The sequence below is a fragment of the Oncorhynchus masou genome, chromosome 31, assembly GCF_036934945.1.
Source record: "Oncorhynchus masou masou isolate Uvic2021 chromosome 31, UVic_Omas_1.1, whole genome shotgun sequence".
NCBI lineage: Eukaryota > Metazoa > Chordata > Actinopteri > Salmoniformes > Salmonidae > Oncorhynchus > Oncorhynchus masou.
In genome coordinates this window covers 93,363,747-93,384,495 of record NC_088242.1, presented here as the reverse complement: position 1 = coordinate 93,384,495, position 20,749 = coordinate 93,363,747, and the positions used below count along the sequence as shown (strand labels likewise).

The 20,749-nt window shown below is 43.0% G+C and overlaps 1 protein-coding gene across 5 annotated transcripts in view; it reads left to right on the top strand.

Annotated features, from left to right (window-relative positions):
* Nucleotides 1-18,538, top strand: part of LOC135524765 (arf-GAP with coiled-coil, ANK repeat and PH domain-containing protein 2-like) — a 76,543-nt gene extending 58,005 nt beyond the window's left edge. For 2 of the 5 annotated variants that reach the window (XM_064952571.1, XM_064952569.1), the window contains exons 19-30: nt 650-755; nt 1,013-1,221; nt 2,842-2,911; nt 3,155-3,249; nt 6,513-6,715; nt 7,290-7,391; nt 7,729-7,809; nt 8,005-8,240; nt 8,343-8,452; nt 9,291-9,401; nt 11,608-11,669; nt 16,448-18,538. In XM_064952571.1, the coding sequence (XP_064808643.1) occupies nt 650-755; nt 1,013-1,221; nt 2,842-2,911; nt 3,155-3,249; nt 6,513-6,715; nt 7,290-7,391; nt 7,729-7,809; nt 8,005-8,240; nt 8,343-8,452; nt 9,291-9,401; nt 11,608-11,669; nt 16,448-16,554 (1,492 nt within the window). In that variant the 3' untranslated portion in view covers nt 16,555-18,538. The remainder of the gene's footprint in view (nt 1-649; nt 756-1,012; nt 1,222-2,841; nt 2,912-3,154; nt 3,250-6,512; nt 6,716-7,289; nt 7,392-7,728; nt 7,810-8,004; nt 8,241-8,342; nt 8,453-9,290; nt 9,402-11,607; nt 11,670-16,447) is intronic. The other 3 variants (XM_064952570.1, XM_064952573.1, XM_064952572.1) reach the window with 3 other exon arrangements.
* The last annotated feature ends 2,211 nt before the right edge of the window (nt 18,539-20,749 follow it).

Below are 20,749 nucleotides of genomic sequence, written 5' to 3'. Positions count from 1 at the left end.
TTGGGGAGGAGGAATAATGGTCTGGGGCTGTTTTTCATGGTTCGGGTACCTTAGTTCCAGTGAGGGGGAAATCTTAATGCTACAGCATATATTCTAGACTATTCTGTGCTTCCAACTTTGTGGCAATAGCTTGGGAAGGCCCTTTTCTGTTACAACATGACTATGCCACCGTTACAAAGCGAGGTCCATACAGAAATGGTTTGTCAAGATCGGTGTGGAAGAACTTCACTGGCCTGCACAAAGCCCGACCTCAACCCCTCGAACACCTTTGTGATGAATTGGAATGCCGACTGCGAGCCCGACCTCACTAATGCTCTTGTGGCTGAACGCTGCACGGACTTTCTTTCAATGTTCCAACATCTAGCGGAAAGCCTTCGAGTGGAGGCTGTTATGGCAGCAAGGGGGGAACCAACTCCATATTAATGCCCCTGAATTTGGAATGAGATGTTTGACGAGCAGGTATCCACATACTTTTGGTCATGTAGTGTATATACACTTACAGATACAAGTGCACACAGAGTACCTAGACACCCCAATATTGTCACACCACACACAGTCTGGTGCTGCTCAGTAACAAATTGAAATCTAGTGTGTAGAGGTCTATCAGGCCAGGAAGCAGGCTGATGTCCCAGTGTCCCTCCCCCTCCAGGAGTTGTATTATGCAGGCTGACTCTGAGAAGCTGAGGCAGGCTTGGATCAAAGCTGTCCAGAACAGCATCGCCACTGCCTTCAGGGAGCAGGGAGAGGACGCCGAGGTGAGTCACCACGCGCTGCCAGAACTAATGACCTCACAACATTTCTCCATGTTATTTATTTGCCATTTGTTTTTGTTTAGTACATGTCAGGATGAAAATGATCAGACATACCTCGTGTGAACAAAAGTAAAGGATTTCCCTCGTGTGTGTGTGGGGGGGGTGGTGGGTGTGTGTGGGTGTGACAATAGACAATGAAGTAACGTTCTTCTAGTGTTATATGTTGTGCATAACGTCGTGTTCATGACCCTCCGTGCCAGAAGCTGGACCGGAAGTCTTCCACATCCACAGGCAGCCTGGACTCAGGCGGCGAGCCCAAAGAGAGGTCACTGAAAGGGGAGAGCGCCCTCCAGAGGGTCATGGTCATTGGGGGCAACGCCTGCTGCTGTGACTGTGGTCAACCTGACCCACGCTGGGCCAGCATCAACCTGGGCATCACCCTCTGTATCCAGTGCTCTGGGATACACAGGTATACTACCAGTACTTCTGTATGTAGTAATACACTGAACAAAAATATAAACGCAACATGTAAAGTGTTGGTCCCGTGTTTCATGAGCTGCAATAAAAAAAAATCCCAGAAATGTTCCGTACGCACAAAAAGCTTATTTCTCTAAAACAAATATGTTTACATCCCTGTTAGTGAGCCAATAAAAGGCCACTTTAAAATGTGCGGTTTTGTCACACAACAGAATGACACAGATGTCTCAAGTTGAGGGAGCGTGCAAATTGACATGCTGACTTGCAGGAATGTCCACCAGAGCTGTTGGCTGTGAATTTAAGCTGTGAATTTAATGTAAGCTCCAATGTTTTTTTTTTTAGAGAATTACATCCGCAGACCACGTGTAACTTCACCTGCCCCAGACCTCAACATCCAGCTTCTTCACCTGTGGGATTGTCTGAGGGGGGGGGGCTTAATCTGATTGGTTGGGCCTGGCTCCCCAGTGGGTGGGTCTATACCCTCCCAGGCCCACCCATGGCTGCGCCCCTGCCCAGTCATGTGAAATCCATCGATTTAAGGGCCTAATGAATTTATTTAAATGGACTGATTTCCATTTTATATGAATTGTAGCTCAGTAAAATCTTTGAAATTGTTGCATATTGCAATATTTTAATTGCATATTGCATATATTTTTGTTCACTGTATACATTTGTCACCCAATGCTTCCAGGATACACAGTACATTCCTATCACTGCAGATACTACACATCACGGTACTACGAACTTCATATGTATTCGTAGGCGTCATGCACATAGGGGGCACCGGAGGAAGTGTTTGATTTTTATTGATTTTTAATTTGATTTATTATGCTAGCCAGTTAGCAATGTAAATGAAGATGGTTTTAGCTAGCCCAGACAGGTTCCCACAACCTCATAACTAGGCTGTCAATCAAGTTCGAGTCGCTAGCTTGTCTAACTATCTTAGCAGACATGTCTGCTGGCATGATTGGTAGACTTTTTCGAAAAGCAAACAATAACTAAATGTACTGTATAAGACTCGCCTTCCTTTCAATCGTTTACCCAGATGTTAGTAGAGAAGCATATTCAGTTCCTCTTCAATAAGAACCACCAGTTCTGAGGATACAGACCGCTCGAGAAGTGTGCTTAGAGAGAGAGAGAGAGAGATATATATTTTTTTTTTTACATTTAATCAAGCATAATGGTGGTGACTCTAGATTTCAGGAAAAAGCTGTTTCAGCTGTTTGAAAAATCCCAAATTCTCCAACGTAGAAAAAATGGACCGCATTTTAGACTGTAGACTGGTGCTGTCCGAGACAACATACCGAACTGTAGACTGGTGCTGTCCGACAACATACCGAACTGTAGACTGGTGCTGTACAACAGTAGAAAGGTTCACCTTTTTTTTTACTAGATGGAGAATAAAACAATCAAAAGCTCAGTAAATCTGCCCCCATGTGCATTTTAGACTGTAGACTTACTCTTACTAACTGCATACTCCCACCTTGTGGCCACAGTACAAACTACACCCTCAATTGAACAGCATGTTCCTGGGATGAAGCTGTGTGGACTCAGTTATTTTTAGACAGTCTCTTTGATGCATGAGTTAATAACAGACTCTCACCATCTGCAGGAGTCTGGGGGTCCATTTCTCCAAAGTGCGCTCGCTCACCCTGGACTCATGGGAACCGGAACTACTCAAGGTGAGAAAAGAAAGAGGGGAGGGTGAGAGATGGGGGGGCACAAAAAGAGAGGCAGGAGATTTTCACACTCACATACTCCCTCTCTTGGATTCGCTAGTGACAGATCAATGCTAAAATGTAATGGTTACAGATTGCTGTCTTTTGCATGTCATGAATTTGCATGACTGACATGCTGTCCTCGGAATGTGCTGGTTAATTTTGTCATAGTAACACTATTGTGTGTGTGTGGTGTGTTGAACACAGCTGATGTGTGAGCTGGGTAACGGGGTCATCAACCAGATCTACGAGGCTGGGAGAGAGGAGCTGGGAGCCATGAAGCCAAAGCCGACAGACCCCAGGTACTGCCGCCGTGTTGTTCTATAGCTACCATTCATTGCAAGATGGCGCCGACAGAGATTCTCGCTTCGAGTCCTTAGGATTATTTCTTACATTGCTAGCCCAGAAAATCCTATGTGTTATTACATACAGCCGGAAAGAGGTATTGAATATAAGTGCGACGTCAATTTACCAACAACCACCAGGAATACGACGTTCCCGAAGCGGATCCTTTGTTCGGACCACCACCCAGGACAGTGGATCTAATCCCAGAAGCTGACCCAAAACAACGTCGCCGCAGAAGAGGCAGACGGAGCGGCCACCTGGTCAGGCTCCGTAGGCGGGCACCATCGCCCACCGCTTCCGAGTATACTACTCGCCAATGTCTAGTCTCTTGACAACAAGTTAGACTAAATTAGAGCAAGGGTTGCCTTCCAGAGAGACATCAGAGATTGTATCTCTCCCGGGATACGTTGTCGGAGTCGGTTCAGCCACCGGGCTTTTTCATGTGTCATGCCAACCGAAATAAACACCTCTCTGGGAAGAAGGGCGGGGGTGTATGCTTCATGATTAACGACTCATGGTGTAAACATACAGGAACTCAAGTCCTTCTGCTCACCCGACCTAGAATTCCTTACAATCAAATGCCGGCCATATTATCTCCCAAGAGAATTCTCGGCAGTTATCTTCACAGCTGTGTATATACCCCCTCAAGTAGACACCACGATGGCCCTCAAGGAACTTCACTGGAAACCATATATCCTGAGGCTGCATTTATTGGAGCCGGGAATTTTAACAATGAAAATTTGAGAACAAGGTTACCTAAATTCTATCAGCATATTGATTGCAGCACTAGCGTGGGCAATACACTCAATCACTGCTACTCTAACTTCCTCGATGCATACAAGGCCCCATTTCAAGATTGTTTTGATCGCACTGACTGGGAAATGTGCCGGGCAGCCTCAGAGAACGTTGATCTATACGTTGACTCTGTGAGTGAGTTTATAAGGAAAGGCATTGGAGATGTTGCACCCACTGTGACTATTAAAACCTACCATAACCAGAAACCGTGGCTGGATGGCGGCATTCGCGCAAAACTGAAAGCACGAACCACCACATTTAATCATGGAAAGAGGACTGGGAATACGGCCGAATATAAACAATGTAGTTATTCCTCCGCAAGGCAAACAAAATGTCGGTATAGGGACAAAGTGGAGTCAGAGTTAAACGGCTCAGACACGAGACGTATGTGGCAGGGTCTACAGGAAATCGCGGACTACAAAAAGAAAACATGCCACATAACGAACACCGTCTCGCTCCCAGACAAACTAAAGGATAATACAGTACCACAGTTGCGGCCCAAAAGACTGACCTTCTCCGTGGTTGACCTGAGTAAGACGTGTTGGCATCCCGAGCCCCGTCCTCAGCATGCGCAGACCAGCTTTCTGGTGTGTTTAGGGACATATTCAATCGCTCCTTATCCCAGTATGCTGTCCCCACATGCTTCAAAATGGCCAACATTGTTCCTTTACCCATGAAGGTAAAGATAACTGAACTAAATGACTACCGCCCCATAGCGCTCACTTCTGTCATCGTGATGTGCTTTGAGAGACTAGTCAAGGATCATATCACCTCCACTTTACCTGCCACCCTAGACCCACTTCAATTTTCATACCAACCCAACAGGTCCACAGACGATGCAATCACACTGCCCTATCCCATCTGGACAAGAGGAATACCTATGTAAGAATGCTGTTCATTGACTACAGTTCAGCATTCAACACCATATTACCCTCCAAGCTCATCATTAAGCTGGAGGCCCTAGGTCTCAACCCCGCCTTTTGCAATTGGGTCCTGGACTTTCTGACTTGCTGCCCCCAGGTGAAGAACGTAGGAAACAACATCTATACTTCACCTACCCTCAACACTGGGGCCCCACAAGGGTGTGTGCTCAGCCCCTCCTGTACTCCCTGTTCACCCATGACTGCGTGGCCACGCCTCCAACTCAATCATCAAGTTTTCAGACACAACAGTGGTGGGCTTGATGACCAACAACGACGAGACGGCCTACAGGGAGGAGGTGAGGGCCCTCTGAGTGAGGTGTCAGGAAAACAACCTCTCGCTCAACGTCAACAAAACAAAGGAGGTGATTGTGGACTTCAGGGAACAGCAGTGGGAGCACCCCCCTATCCACATTGAAGGGACAGCAGTGGAGAAGGTGGAAAGTTCCTTGGCGTACACTTCACAGACAAACTGAAATGGCCCACACAGACAGTTTGGTGAAGGTGCAACAGCGCCTCTTCAACCTCAGGAGGCTGAAGAGATTTGGCCTGTCACCTAAAACCCTGACAAACTTTTACAGATGCACAATCGAGAGTATCCTGTCGGGCTGTATCACCACCTGGTACGGCAACTGCACCGCCCTCAATCGCAGAGCTCTCCAGAGGGTGGTGTGGTCTGCCCAACACATCATCAGGGGCAAACTACTTGCCCTCCAGTACACCTACAGCACCCGATGCCACAGGAAGGCCAATAAGATGAAGGACAACAACAACCACCTGAGCCACTGCTTGTTCACCTCGCTACCATCCAGAAGGCGAGGTCAGTACAGGTGCATCAAAGCTGGGACCGAGAGACTGAAAAACAGCTTCTATCTCAAGGCCATCAGACTACTAAACAGCCATCACTAACTCAGAGAGGCTGCTGCCTACATAGACTCAAATCACTGGCCACTTTAATAAATGGATCACCAGTCGCTTTAAATAATTCCACTATAATAATGTTAACATTTCTTCCGTTACTCATATGTATATACTGTACCTCATACCAGCTATTGCACCTTGCCTATGCCGCTCGGCCATCGCTCATCTGTACCTATTCTCATTCACCCCTTTTTAGATTTGTGTGTATTAGGTAGTTGTTGGGGAACTGTTAGATTACTTGTTATATACTACTGCATTGTCGGAACTAGAAGCACAAGCATTTCACTACACTCACATTTAACATCTGCTAACCATGTGTATGTGACTAATAAAATGTGATTTGATTTTAGCCACCACCATGTTTTTTATAGCTTTTTTCTTCTTTTTCTATGAAGCAAATAAAGGGTAGTCCCATACAAGTTGGAGGTGTCGTACTACAGCATTGCGCAAAGATTGCCATCTTTGCGTCGGTTGCCAGAGTGGTTTAATTTGTTGCTTTAGATAAAAATGTTGCTTGCTATCTTTGCCTGATTTTGTTCAGGTTGTTGAATTCAGTCTTCCTCTCTCTCGGTGTCTTTCCCCAGGCAGGAGATCGAAGCCTACATCAGGGCCAAGTATGTGGACCGGCGTTTCGTGCAGCGCCCGTCCAATGAAGAGTTACGCGCCAAGGTGGTGTCCCTGGCCAAACGGGAGAAGAAGCTGAGCGGCAGCACGGAGCACCTGCCCCCCCGGCCGCCCCCGCCCACGCCCAAACTCCGGCCCTCCTCCAACGCCTCAGGTCAGTCAGGTAGGTGTCAACCTGTCCCAGGTCCGGTCTCTTAAAGGTGCACTCTAGAGCTCTTCCTTCTCGGTTTGGTAGTATTGCGAATTCATGTATACTGTTTACGCTAACTGTACATAAACATGGTTCTAACCATGCAAATTCACCAAAAATGCCCATCGATAGCGCCTGTTCCGTTTTGATTTTACACTTGGAAAAAACTTCGTCCCACTCAGTCTTTTTTAAATAATCAAGCCGTAGGGCTTGTTACTGTTGACCCAGGAATACAGTACAAGCTACGGAGTGAGCCTTTTTTAAAGGATCAGCAACAGAATTGCGCTGATAGAACTATGTCATGCTCAGGACACACAACGGAAGGCACCCTCCCATCTTCTCTCTCGCGTTCTCTCTTTTCGTTGTAGTTTAACTGCCTGTGCTTCTATCCTCCTCCTCTCCTCTCAATCCCCCTCTTCTCCACCCTCCTCCGGCTGCTCTGTGCTTCTGGACTAACCCCTTTCCCCTTGCTGCTTGTTATTTCTATCTTCCTACCCCTCCACCTTGTGCCCTTTTCTCTCTGACCTCATCCACTGCCCTTGCCTAGCTGCTGCCAAAGGCTTGAAGGCGCGCCGCGACTCTCTCTTCTGTCCAGACGAGCTTGACTCGCTCTTCTCCTACTTTGACACCTCTGCCAAGCTCAGGAGCAGTAAGTATAGCTCTGTGTTTCACTCTCCACCCTTCTTCCCTCCTTCCTTCCATCCTTCCCTCTAGCCATCCATCTGTACTCTCTGCTCTGGCTGTAGACTAATTCCCCATCCACGTTCCCTCGTCTTGCTCCCTTAATGAGCCGTGCCGTCATGTTGAGTGTGTCGTTATGGTCAGTGTCTGAGTTTCATTTGTCTTATTGTGGCTGTGGGGGTCAGCTGGGAAATTCTCACTGGCTGTGGTGACCAAAATGCACTGCATTCTCTAACCACTTGGTTAAAGTTGGTGAATGTGTGTGTGTGCTGGTGTGTAGTGATTGACTGCTTGATCCCTTGCAGTAAGAAGTGCAGACAGTGGCATCCAGAACAGTGCAGAAGGAAGTAGGGAGATGCTGGCCAACAACAGCCTGGCTGAAGCAGGTGATCTGCTCTCTCACTCACTCACACTCACTCACTCACTCACTCACTCACTCACTCACTCACTCACTCACACCCGTCTCACTCGTATCCAGCTTATATTCAAACAGCTGTTCAATAACCCCACACACGAACGCCCACTGAAATGACCCCACACCTCTTAACTCCCTCTCTCTCTCCTCCTTTCCCTCCACTCAGAAGCTGCGGAGGCGCCCCCCATGGCCATGCCTGCCACACTGCCCCCCCCATCGCCCTGTAAGGAGCTGGTGGTGTTCTCGGAGCCCAAGGAGTACTCCTCGGGGCTGCAGCTGTACTGGGCCTCATGTGCCCGCAGCCTGCCCGACATGGCCGAGGCCCTGGCCCACGGAGCGGAGGTCAACTGGGTCAACACCGACGACGACAAGAGGACCCCGCTCATCATGGCTGTGCAGGGGGTGAGGATACTTGAGTGTTGTGGACAGGCGTGGGGGTGGATCTGACCCTGTGTGTGTGCGCTCATGCATGATAAGTGTACTGGTACTTTTCTATTCTTCCAGGGCTCGTTGGTGACCTGTGAGTTCCTGCTCCAGAACGCAGGAAACGTGAACCAGCAGGACGCCCTGGGTCGAGGACCCCTCCACCACGCCACCATCCTGGGACACACCGGGTCCGTTCCCACCCCTTACCACCTACCACACCATCCAATCTGTCTGTTAGCAGAACGTTAAAGGCCCCATGACCACGACTGCTCTCATAGAGAAGATATTAGAGAATACATTTATTTATTTAACTAGGCAAGTCAGTTAAGAGGGACGGCAGGTGGCCTAGTGGTTAGAGCATTGGACTTGTAACCGAAAGGTTGCAAGATCGAATCCCCGAGCTGACAAGGTACAAATCTGTAGTTCTGCACCTGAACACCTGGCAGTTAAAAAATAAAAAATAAGAATTTGTGCTTAACTGACTTGCCTAGTTAAATAAAGGTCAAATTAAAAATGTAATTAAAAATGTTCAATGATGGCCTACAGGGGAACTGCCATATTTGTACCTGGTCAGCTCAGGGATTCAATCCAGCAACCTTTACTGGTCCAATTCTCTAACCACTAGTCTACCTGCCGCCCCACAGCATCTGTTATTTCTAGATCTCACCTGGCATAGTAATACACGGCAGACTGTTCCTTTTGTTCATGTATTCTGGTTTAGATTAAAGCCTTTATGGCAAGCCTCGGCTAAGCCTTTTTGTATGTTATAATTGATTTGTAATAGACGCGGGTAGTGGGTTGAGGTTAATTAGTGGGGGTTGAGGTTAATTAGTGGGGGTTGAGGTTAATTAGTGGGGGTGGAGGTTAATTAGTGTGGGTGGAGGTTAATTAGTGGGGGTGGAGGTTAATTAGTGGGGGTGGAGGTTAATTGTGGTGACAAAGGGGAACTCAGTCTATGATCTTAGTTCATGTTGGGGTATTACAATTGATTTTTTTTCCTTTTCTAAATGTTATTCTCCAATCCAGTCAAGTGTGTTTGTTCCTGAAAAGAGGAGCCAATCAGAACGCGGCAGACATTGACGCGAAAACGCCCCTATCCATGGCAGTGGACGCTGCCAATGCAGACATCGTCACATTGTGAGTGCCAAGTCTTTTGGCCTTTAAAAAAATATATATATATAAGTGTTGGTTCAATGTTTCATGAGCTGAAATAAAAAGATCCCAGAAATGTTCCATACGCACAAAAAGCTTATATATCACTTTTTGTGCACAAATTTGTTCACATCCCTGTTAGTGAGCATTTATCCTTTTTTAGGTTTGTTTATTAGTTCGACCATTTAAAAAAACAAGCACACATAAAACTTACAAGCCATACATGCACATGAATAAAATCACGGAGGATAACACACAATAATAAAGTCTGGGACTTATTTCCATTGTGGTCCTCTTGAGACAAGATGGGTGGACAAGATCCAACACAGTTAAACACAGTATGGCAGTGAAACAATAAAACAAAAACAGAGAAGAACATCATCTATCTCATCATTCCAGTTACGTCATAGAGGTTATTCATATGGGCACAGAAGACATATTTGACAAGGTAACCCATCCACCTGACAGGTGTGACATATCAAGAAGCTGATTTAAACAGCATGATCATTACACAGGTGCACCTTGTGCTGGGGGCAATAAAAGGAAACTCTAAAATGTGCAGTTTTGTCTCACAATACAATGCCACAGATGTCTCAAGTTTTAAGGGAGCGTACAATTGGCATGCCCACTGCAATGTCCACCAGAGCTGTTGACAGATAATTTAATGTTAATTTTCAACCACAAGCCGCCTCCAACATTGTTTTAGAGAATTTGTCAGTACGTCTAACCGGCCTCACAACCGCAGACCACGTGTATGGTGTCGTGTGGGCGAGCGGTTTGCTGATGTCAACGCTGTGAACAGAGTGCCCCATGGTGGCGGTAGGGTTATGGTATGGGGCAATGAGCTACGGACAACTAAAACAATTGCATTTTATCAATGGTAATTTGAATGCACAGAGACACTGTGACGAGATCCTGAGGCCCATTATACCACTGCACTGTTGGAGTCAGGAACCAAAGCGTTTCGCTACACTCGCCATAACATCTGCTAAATATGTGTATGCGACCAATAACATTTGATTTGATGATAATGTACGGCCCCATGTCACAAGGATCAGTTCACAATTCCCTGATGCTGAAAATGTCCCAGTTCTTCCATGGCCTGCACACTCACCAGACACCCATTGAGCCTGTTTGGGATTTTTTATTTTTTTATTTCACCTTTATTTAACCAGGTAGGCAAGTTGAGAACAAGTTCTCATTTACAATTGCGACCTGGCCAAGATAAAGCAAAGCAGTTCGACACATACAACGACACAGAGTTACACATGGAGCAAAACAAACATACAGTCAATAATACAGTATAAACAAGTCTATATACAATGTGAGCAAATGAGGTGAGATAAGGGAGGTAAAGGCAAAAAAAGGCCATGGTGGCAAAGTAAATACAATATAGCAAGTAAAACACTGGAATGGTAGATTTGCAATGGAAGAATGTGCAAAGTAGAAATAAAAATAATGGGGTGCAAAGGAGCAAAATAAATAAATAAATTAAATACAGTAGGGAAAGATGTAGTTGTTTGGGCTAAAATATAGGTGGGCTATGTACAGGTGCAGTAATCTGTGAGCTGCTCTGACAGTTGGTGCTTAAAGCTAGTGAGGGAGATAAGCGTTTCCAGTTTCAGTGCTTTTTGTAGTTCGTTGTAGCTCGGGATGCTCTGGATTGATGTGTTTGAAAGCATTTTCCAGTTCCCACTAATGGGTACAACATTCCACAGGCCACAATCAACAGCCTGATCAACTCTATGCAAAGGAGATGTCATTCTGCATGAGGCAAATGTTGGCCACACCAGATACGGACTGGTTTTCAGATCCACACCCCTACATGTTTTTTAAAGATATCTGTGACCTACAGATGGATATCTGTATTCCCAGTCATGTGAAATCCATAGATTAGTGCCTAATAAATTATATAAACTAAAACTCAGAAAAGTCTTTGAAATTGTTGCATGTTGGTTTATATTTTTGTTCAGTATACATAAATATTAGATAAAGTGCATTTATTTTTTTATGGAAAAGCAATTCGCCTTATTTGTCACTTAGTACTCCATTTTGAATTTGAGATTGAGGCAACATTTTATTTGACTTTAGACTTATAGAAGCAATCAATATGAATTGGGACAGAGTAAAGGTGGGTTGGATAAAGATGACAAAATGAATGACTGTCCTCCCCTCGCTCTCCTTTCCCCAGACTGCGATTGGCCAAGATGAACGAGGAGATGCGGGAGGCGGAGGGGCCCTACATGCAGTCAGGTCAATATTCCACCAACAGCCCCACAGAGATGCAATACAGGAAGTGTATGCAGGAGTTCATTTGCCTGCAGCTGGCTGAGCCTTAGAGATCATAGAGCCCCAATACAAAGACGAGAAGAAGCAACGTACTTTTATTAAGCAGACATTGGGCCCTGTGATGTCCTGTGTTCAATACCAGCCAGGTGGTGAGCGAAGCTGCACCTTGTGATTTAGACAGAGGTGCTCTGCTTTTTCTTTCCAACTGGGGTCGAAGCCATTATCTCCAGAGCCATTGTTTTGACTACTGAACAGCGGTGACATAAACAGTCCTTTTTTTACTTTTTTTTTTTTTTTTTTTTCTGTTGCGTCCCAACTTTCAAACCGCCGTCTTTATTAGTTGTGATGTCCAACAACTTTCAAACCGCCGTCTTTATTAGTTGTGATGTCGAAGAGCAACAGAGGTTGTCATTACTTTCAAACCGCCACGTCTTTATTAGTTGTGATGTCGAAGAGCAACAGAGGTTGTCATTACTTTCAAACCGCCACGTCTTTATTAGTTGTGATGTCAAAGAGCAACAGAGGTTGTCATTACTTTCAAACCGCCACGTCTTTATTAGTTGTGATGTCAAAGAGCAACAGAGGTTGTCATTACTTTCGAACAGCAACGTCGGTCTTGACTAGCAGGCAGTAATCCCGACTTTTGAATGGCGGTTTTGACCATCAGGCTGTTGAGTGGCTAGCAGTGTGTTGCCATGCACCAGGTGTGATTATTAGTGATTTACCTGAGGGAATATTTATGCACATTACTGGTATGCTTATGCAATATCTCAGTGTGTTACATGTATAGTTCCCACAGTGAGTCTTAACCTCCCCCTTTTTAAAATACTTTTTCTTCTTCAGTTGTTTGAACTGTTTGTTACAATGATGAAATATCAATTTTGGCACATTTTATGTATGCATTTTACTTTTGTGGGGGAATACAACTTTTTATTTTATAACAATTGGAACCATATAATGATAAGATGTCATTGTACATGATGTATTGTACATAAATATACATACATTTCTATATCATATACAGTATAAGCAGAATAGGAAGTAAAGTTGAGCGAGATTCTCGGAAGCGGTAATGTCAGAAACACAACACATTGTGAACAAGGGTGAGTACTGTAAGTCGAATGTGCTTGCATCCTTGTTTTTGTGTGTTGTTTTTTTTGTGTATTTTCTACACCTGTTTTAAGACTATTATGATTTCATTGATTGTTGGTCGAGCTGGAACATAGAACATAGAACCCCCCCCCCGGCAATCCTGTTCTTTCTCTGACATTTGACATTAATTATACAGTCCTTAAAGGGATACTTTGGGATTTTAGCAGAGTCTACAACTTCCCCAGAGTCTGAGGAACTTGTGGGTACCCTTTTTATGTCTCTGTGTCCAGTATGAAGGATGTTTTAGGTAGTTTTGCAAGCCAATGCTAACTAGCATTAGCGCAATGACTGGAAGTCTATGGTTATCTGCTAGCATTAGAAGTATCCTTTTAATGTTAGCTGACACTGGTAAGGGTGTGAATTTAAGTTTAGACGAGATATCATGGTGGTAGAGTGTACCAAAAAGGAAGGGCAATAGTCTAGAAAAGTATCCACGTTTACCCATGTACAGCATCTTGCCGCATAATAGTTACATAATTAACTTAACTTATTGGATAACAAAGAGACGTTCACAAAAATGTTTAATATAGGACAGTGTGAAGCCCTCTCCAGTATTGTTGGTAAATAATGAATGACATGTTCCCTTTTTTAAATGTCATCCTTTCGTCTTCCCCATCACGCAGTCTTTGCCACCTGGCAATGTACCTGGGCCTGATGGGTAATTTTTAAATTGGCACAGGGTGAGCAAACAACTAGTTTGTAGTGGGTCTGACAGGGTGAGGAAACAACTAGTTTGTAGTGGGTCTGACAGGGTGAGTAAACAACTAGTTTGTAGTGGGTCTGACACAGTTTGTAGTGGGTCTGAAACAACAACTAGTTTGTAGTGGGTCTGACAGGGTGAGTAAACAACTAGTTTGTAGTGGGTCTGACAGGGTGAGTAAACAACTAGTTTGTAGTGGGTCTGACAGGGTGAGGAAACAACTAGTTTGTAGTGGGTCTGACAGGGTGAGGAAACAACTAGTTTGTAGTGGGTCTGACCAGGTGAGGAAACAACTAGTTTGTAGTGGGTCTGACAGGGTGAGGAAACAACTAGTTTGTAGTGGGTCTGACCAGGTGAGGAAACAACTAGTTTGTAGTGGGTCTTTGTACTGACAGGAGGAAACAACTGAGTGGGTCTGACAGAAACAACTAGTTTGTAGTGGGTCTGACACAGTGAGGAAACAACTAGTTTGTAGTGGGTCTGACCAGGTGAGGAAACAACTAGTTTGTAGTGGGTCTGACACAGTGAGGAAACAACTGGTCCAATTACCTCGTATGGCCACTGGAGGGAGTGCTCCATTTAGAAATTCCCCACTTCACTCTGAGTGAGTGGAATATAAATGTAGAGTTTGACAGGGAGGTGACCCAGCATGCTGTTCTTTGGACTTAATGTAGTTCTACTGGATATAGTTCCTCCACTTCAAAAGTGTTTGGTCATTGAGTATTCCAAACTTTTGGAACACCTTCCACCTTCCTAATATTGAGTTGCACCCCGCCTTTTGCCATCAGAACAGCCTCAATTCGTTGGGGCATGGACTCTACAAGGTGTTTGAAAGCGTTCCCCAGGGATGCTGGCCCATGTTGACTCCAATGCACAATTGTCAAGTTGGCTGGATGACCTTTGGTGGTGAACCATTCTTGATACACATGGGAAACTGTTGAGAGTGAACAGCCCAGCAGCATTGCCTGGCACCTACTATCATACCCCCCCGTTCAAAGGCACATAAATATTTTGTCTTGCACATTCACCCTCTGAATGGCACACACACACAATCCATGTCTCAAGGCTTAAAAATCCTTCTTTAACCCGTCTCCTCCCTTTTCATCTACGCTGATTTGAAATGGATTTAACAAGTCACGTCAATAAGGGATCATAGCTTTCACCTGGTCAGTGTCATGGAAAGAGCATGATTTTGTATACTCAGTGTAGATTCAGTCAATGACCCATAGATTCTTGGACCTGTAACGACCTGTAATGATAGTTGATTTTAATATGGCTGTTCATGTACCGTTTTCTGTCATGATTTAAATCCAATGTGAGCGATATTTGCCTGTTATTACCTTGAAGTCAACAACAGACAGTTGTAGTAGTTGGGGATACAGTAGTGTTTTCTACAAAGACAATGTTTTACATTTTGTTAGTGTACAAACCTGAAGTGTATGAATGTGTTGTAGGGAAGGGATCCAATGGAACGATGCTGTCTTGTCATGCTCTCTGCTCAGTTACTTGTTGCACTCTTATTCTCTCATTGCTTGTCTCGGTGTCTCTCTCTCTCTCTCATTTCTTCTCTCTCTCTCTATCACTTTGTCCTGTACTCTTTCTCTCTCCTCGGAGTTTGTGCCTTTTCTTCTGTTCTCTCGTTTCTTTGGGATGCTGAGTCCAACACAGCTGTATTTTTGTACATAAATCCTGCACTTTAAATACAATACAGTTGGTAACAAAACTAATCTTGTGGGCATCTTTTTCTTCCACATCACAATTCACTGCAAAGAGAGGGGCTCCTTGCCTTAGTACTGCTTTAGGCCTGCACACTCCTCAAACATTGGGCTGCTTCCTCTTTCATTGTTACATCTTCCTCTGCATAATGCTGTTTCTCTCTACTGCCTCACCGTGACGCTTTAAGGTATGGTCACTTCTATTTCTTTCACTCCTTCTTCAAACCTTTTGCAATAAAAAAAAACCTTCCTATCTTACCTGTATTATGTGTGTCTGTGACAAAAGTCTGAGCTCTTGAAAATCTTCCTCTTGCAAGCTTGCATTGTATTCTACAATACCAGCTAGTTTTATTCTACAATACCAGCTAGTTTTATTCTACAATACCAACTAGTTTTATTCTACAATACCAACTAGTTTTATTCTACAATACCAACTAGTTTTATTCTACAATACCAACTAGTTTTATTCTACAATACCAGCTAGTTTTATTCTACAATACCAGCTAGTTTTATTCTACAATACCAGCTAGTTTTATTCTACAATACCAGCTAGTTTTATTCTACAATACCAACTAGTTTTATTCTACAATACCAACTAGTTTTATTCTACAATACCAACTAGTTTTATTCTACAATACCAATACTTAGTTTTATTCTACAATACCAAGTTTTATTCTACAATACAGCTAGTTTTATTCTACAATACCAGCTAGTTTTATTCTACAATACCAGCTAGTTTTATTCTACAATACCAGCTAGTTTTATTCTACAATACCAGCTAGTTTTATTCTACAATACCAGCTAGTTTTATTCTACAATACCAGCTAGTTTTATTCTACAATACCAGCTAGTTTTATTCTACAATACCAGCTAGTTTTATTCTACAATACCAGCTAGTTTTATTCTACAATACCAGCTAGTTTTATTCTACAATACCAGCTAGTTTTATTCTACAATACCAACTAGTTTTATTCTACAATACCAACTAGTTTTATTCTTTAAGTGTCTGATAGTATTACGGAGTCGTACTTACACTGTAATGGTTTACTTACACTGTAATGGTTTACTTACACTGTAATGGTTTACTTACACTGTAATGGTTTACTTACACTGTAATGGTTTACTTACACTGTAATGGTTTACTTACACTGTAATGGTTTACTTTGTCCTTGCAGGAGATGAAACCTACCAAGACATTTTCCAGGATTTTTCCCAGATGGCTTCAAACGATCCGGAGAAGCTGAACCGCTACCAGCAGTATGACTCACAGCAGAGGCCATGAGGGAGGGAGACAACCTGGAAGTCTGTGGAAGCTGTCTGGGCTTTTTCCTGGTCAGTGCTGTACTCAGCACGAGTATTGGAGGGTCTGTTTCACCGGAACCTCAATGGTGAAGGTGTCTGTGGTATATCATTTTTAATTGGTTTGAATGGGTCTACAATTGTACATTTTAAAGTTAAAAATGTATACATTTCATTGAGGCTGGTTGGCTCAGGATTGTGAACCTAAACAATGTTTTATGAGACTCTGGACTGGTGCCCAGTTGGTAAAACAGTTCACATTTGAACCTGAATGGTACAGTATTATGCTTTATATATAATGTGACAGTTTGGTTCAAAACATAACCATAAACAAAAATCGAGTCGAGTCGTAATTGTTGTTTCTGAATTCATATAAACCAAATAGACCACTCATCGTGTCTTTTGAGGTTTAGTAGGCTTTTTACATGTAGATACTTTAAAAATATATATATTAAAAAAAAAACATTTTATTTGAGCTATCAATTTGCTAATATCGTCCCATTTCAATGTGGTGTTTTTGTTTATAAATAAGCAGCACCTTTTTGTGATTTTGACTATAGTGTGTTTTCACAGCATTCATCTGTTCTATGTTAAAAATGAAAGTTAATGTTAATGGCTGGCCACCCACTTTCCTCGTCAACACTGTTTTGTACGGTGAAACGTTGGTGTGAAGTGCTCATGTTGCTGAGGTGTAGGTTTGTCACTCTTCCGTTACTCTTCCGTTACTGTTGAAAACCCCTTCATGTGGCTCATGCAGAAATGTTGATTGTGGGTATTTTTCTGTTTTACATTTTTTTGATGAGGCAATACTTTTTGTTTTTGTGATTTTTTTTAAAGATCTGAAGGAGGGTAATCTGTTTATTTTTTTGTGTGTGTGAGGAAGACAAGCCTTATGTTTTTAAAGTATAATTTCATATTCAATCTTGTTTTAGACCGGAAACAATGACTGTTAAAAAGAGAAAAGATGACATGTTAGGCTCTTTCTGTACGTTTGAATTTAGGTCCCCATATTGTAGTATCCACTTTTCTGACGTCTCACTATTTTAAACAGTATTATAGCATCCTGTTCATTGGATAGCACAAAACGACTTCTATAAAACATACCTTGTTTATTAGTATAGTAGTGTGTTAGAAACACTAACGAGCATGTACCACCTTCCTGGATGCTACTACTGTGGCATTGCATTTACAATATGAGGAGCTTTCTCAAGCCCTGTTTATACCTGGTGCTAATGCTCTCAAGCCCTGTTTATACCTGGTGCTATCATTTGCCTTTTGTCCTGATCTTGTCCACATTCTGATTGGGCCCACATTTTGAAATGGGTGTAGATGATTAAAGCAACTGATTGTGATCAGATCCTCCTTACCACTTCTGGAGGAGGTCTTTGTAAACCGATCTGGATTGTCAAACCATTTAAATCCACCCTCATCATTGACATGGGCCACCATGGACCGAAGGCATCAATATTGGTCTATAACGTAAAATAAAAATGATTATATCACATGTAAATGAAATGTGTAACTAGGGATTTTCCTTTCTTGACTTTTATTGGACTCTAACTTGTAAACTCTGCCCACTGAGCTTTCATCCAACCAATTAATTTGTCCCAACTACTTCTGTAGGTGGTCAGGAAGATCTGATCAGTGTTTTTTACATTTTTTGTTAGCACCAGTTATAAAGTGGGCTATTCTTAAATACAACATGTGATACAGATCTTGTACAGCTTTTGAATAGGCATACGTTAAATCTAAAGTAGTGGTACTTGAATCATTAAATAAGCGCTTGTAAATGCTGATAATATAAAAAAGACAATTACAAGATGAAATTGTCTCCCTATACCACTCAGATATGCATATTATCGATATAATTAAGGACTATATTACATTTACTGCAAATCATGGACTGAATTTCTTGCTGAATGTTGAACTGTTTTGTTGTATTGATTTTATAAAGCAATTTTCCGTTCTGATTGTCTGTTTTATTACATTAATTAAAGGGATACTTCACTATTTTGCCAACGATACCATTTTTGTTTGCATCCAGTATGAAGGAAGTTAGAATTGACTCCCGGAACTACCTCTAACTAGCGCAATAACTGTTAGTCTATTGTATCTACTAGTATGCTAGCAGTTACCATAGACATCGTCATTGCGCTAACCCTAGTTAGCAACTTTAAACTGCACGCAGAGTTCATCTGACTCTGGAAAAGTAGACAAAGGGCTTCACTCCCAAAATTTTGAAGTATCCCTTTAAGGGCTTTACTCTTATACACAAAAATTGGCATCCTCATTTTATCCCTGATGCATAGATGTTATCTGATCCTTCTGAGAAATGTTGTCCACTCTTCCATGCAGAGTGCTTACCTCATGAAGGATTGCTGTTTCTACTTCATAGAAGGCTGCCAAATATACTGAACAAAAATGTAAACACAACATGCAACAATTTTGAAGATTTGACTGCGTTACAGTTCATGGAATGAAATCGGTCAATTGAAATTCATTCGGTCCTAATCTACGGATTTCACATGACTGGTGGAGGGGCATAGGCCGGCCCACCCAATCAATCAGAATCATTTTTTCCCCACGAGGGCTTTATGACAGACTGAAATGCACCTCTCAGACGAAGAAGCCGGATGTGGAGGTCCTGCCTGGGCTGGCGTGGTTACACGGTCTGCGGTTGTGAGGCGGGGGCTTTTGGTAGAGAAATGAACATTCAATTGTCTGGCAACTGCTCCATTGACTGACCAACACTGGTTCATTCATAGCTTATCGTTTGTTCATGTGACTGACCAACACTGGTTCATTCATAGCTTATCATTCATTCATGTGACTGACCAACACTGGTTCATTCATGTGACTGACCAATACAGGTTCATTCATGTGACTGACCAACACTGGTTCATTCATGTGACTGACCAATACAGGTTCATTCATAGCTTATTGTTCGTTCATGTGACTGACCAACACTGGTTCATTCATGTGACTGACCAATACTGGTTCATTCATAGCTTATCGTTCATTCATGTGACTGACCAATACTGGTTCATTCATAGCTTATCGTTTGTTCATGTGACTGACCAACACTGGTTCATTCATGTGACTGACCAATACTGGTTCATTCATAGCTTATCGTTCATTCATGTGACTGACCAACACTGGTTCATTCATAGCTTATCGTTCATTCATGTGACTGACCAACACTGGTTCATTCATAGCTTATCGTTCGTTCATGTGACTGACCAACACTGGTTCATTCGTGTGACTGACCAACACCTCACAACGCTTCTTCTTCTCTAATTCCTTTACTTATATTTGTGTTTTAGATATTACTGCACTGTTGGAGCTCGAAACACACAATTTGATTTGATTTTAAACAGATCTTTCATTCTCAAAACTAGGGTCTGTGCATACTGCCAAAATGCAGATACTGATGGTGAAGATTTGTTCAAACAGTCACTTGTATGAACACAGAAATTGGTCATGAGAAAAGCAAACAGCATTTTCTTTCACGAACCCAAACCCTCAATCAGAGCTGTGCGGGGGGGGGGCTGCCTTAATCAACATTCACGTCATCGGGGCGGGGGGGCTGCCTTAATCAACATTCACATCATCGGGGAGCAGTTATCGTCGGGGGCTAACTGCCTTCCTTAAGGGCAGAACGTCAGATTAAAAATGTTTTTTTTAAATCCACGAGCGACCTTTCGGTTACCATCCCAATGCTAGACATGGTATTAAAATGAGTCTGTTATCTGTCCAATGTGTCTGTATTGTGACCAGATTTTATTGTCCCTCCCTGTATGTAAACTATTTGAAAGATATTCTTTCATAATTAATATATATTTTAAGCCACATTAAATCATCATTGACTTATGGCATCAAAATGGTCCATTGACACTTGCGTGCCTGACTACCTCAGGAGGTGGTCAGGAAGATCTGATCACAATGTGTCTTTTAATCAACTACACCTGTCTGAAAATGTGGACAAAATCAGGACAAAAGATGCATGTTAGAACCAAGTATAAACAGGGCCTTAGAGCATTAGCACCAAGTATAACCAGGGCTTAAGAGAGCTCCTCATATTTTAAATTGAACATATGTCCCTGATGGTGTGTCACCCACTCAATAATTACACTGTTTATTTCTCCTGGTGCAAAAATGTAAGGCATCCAGTCCTCTAG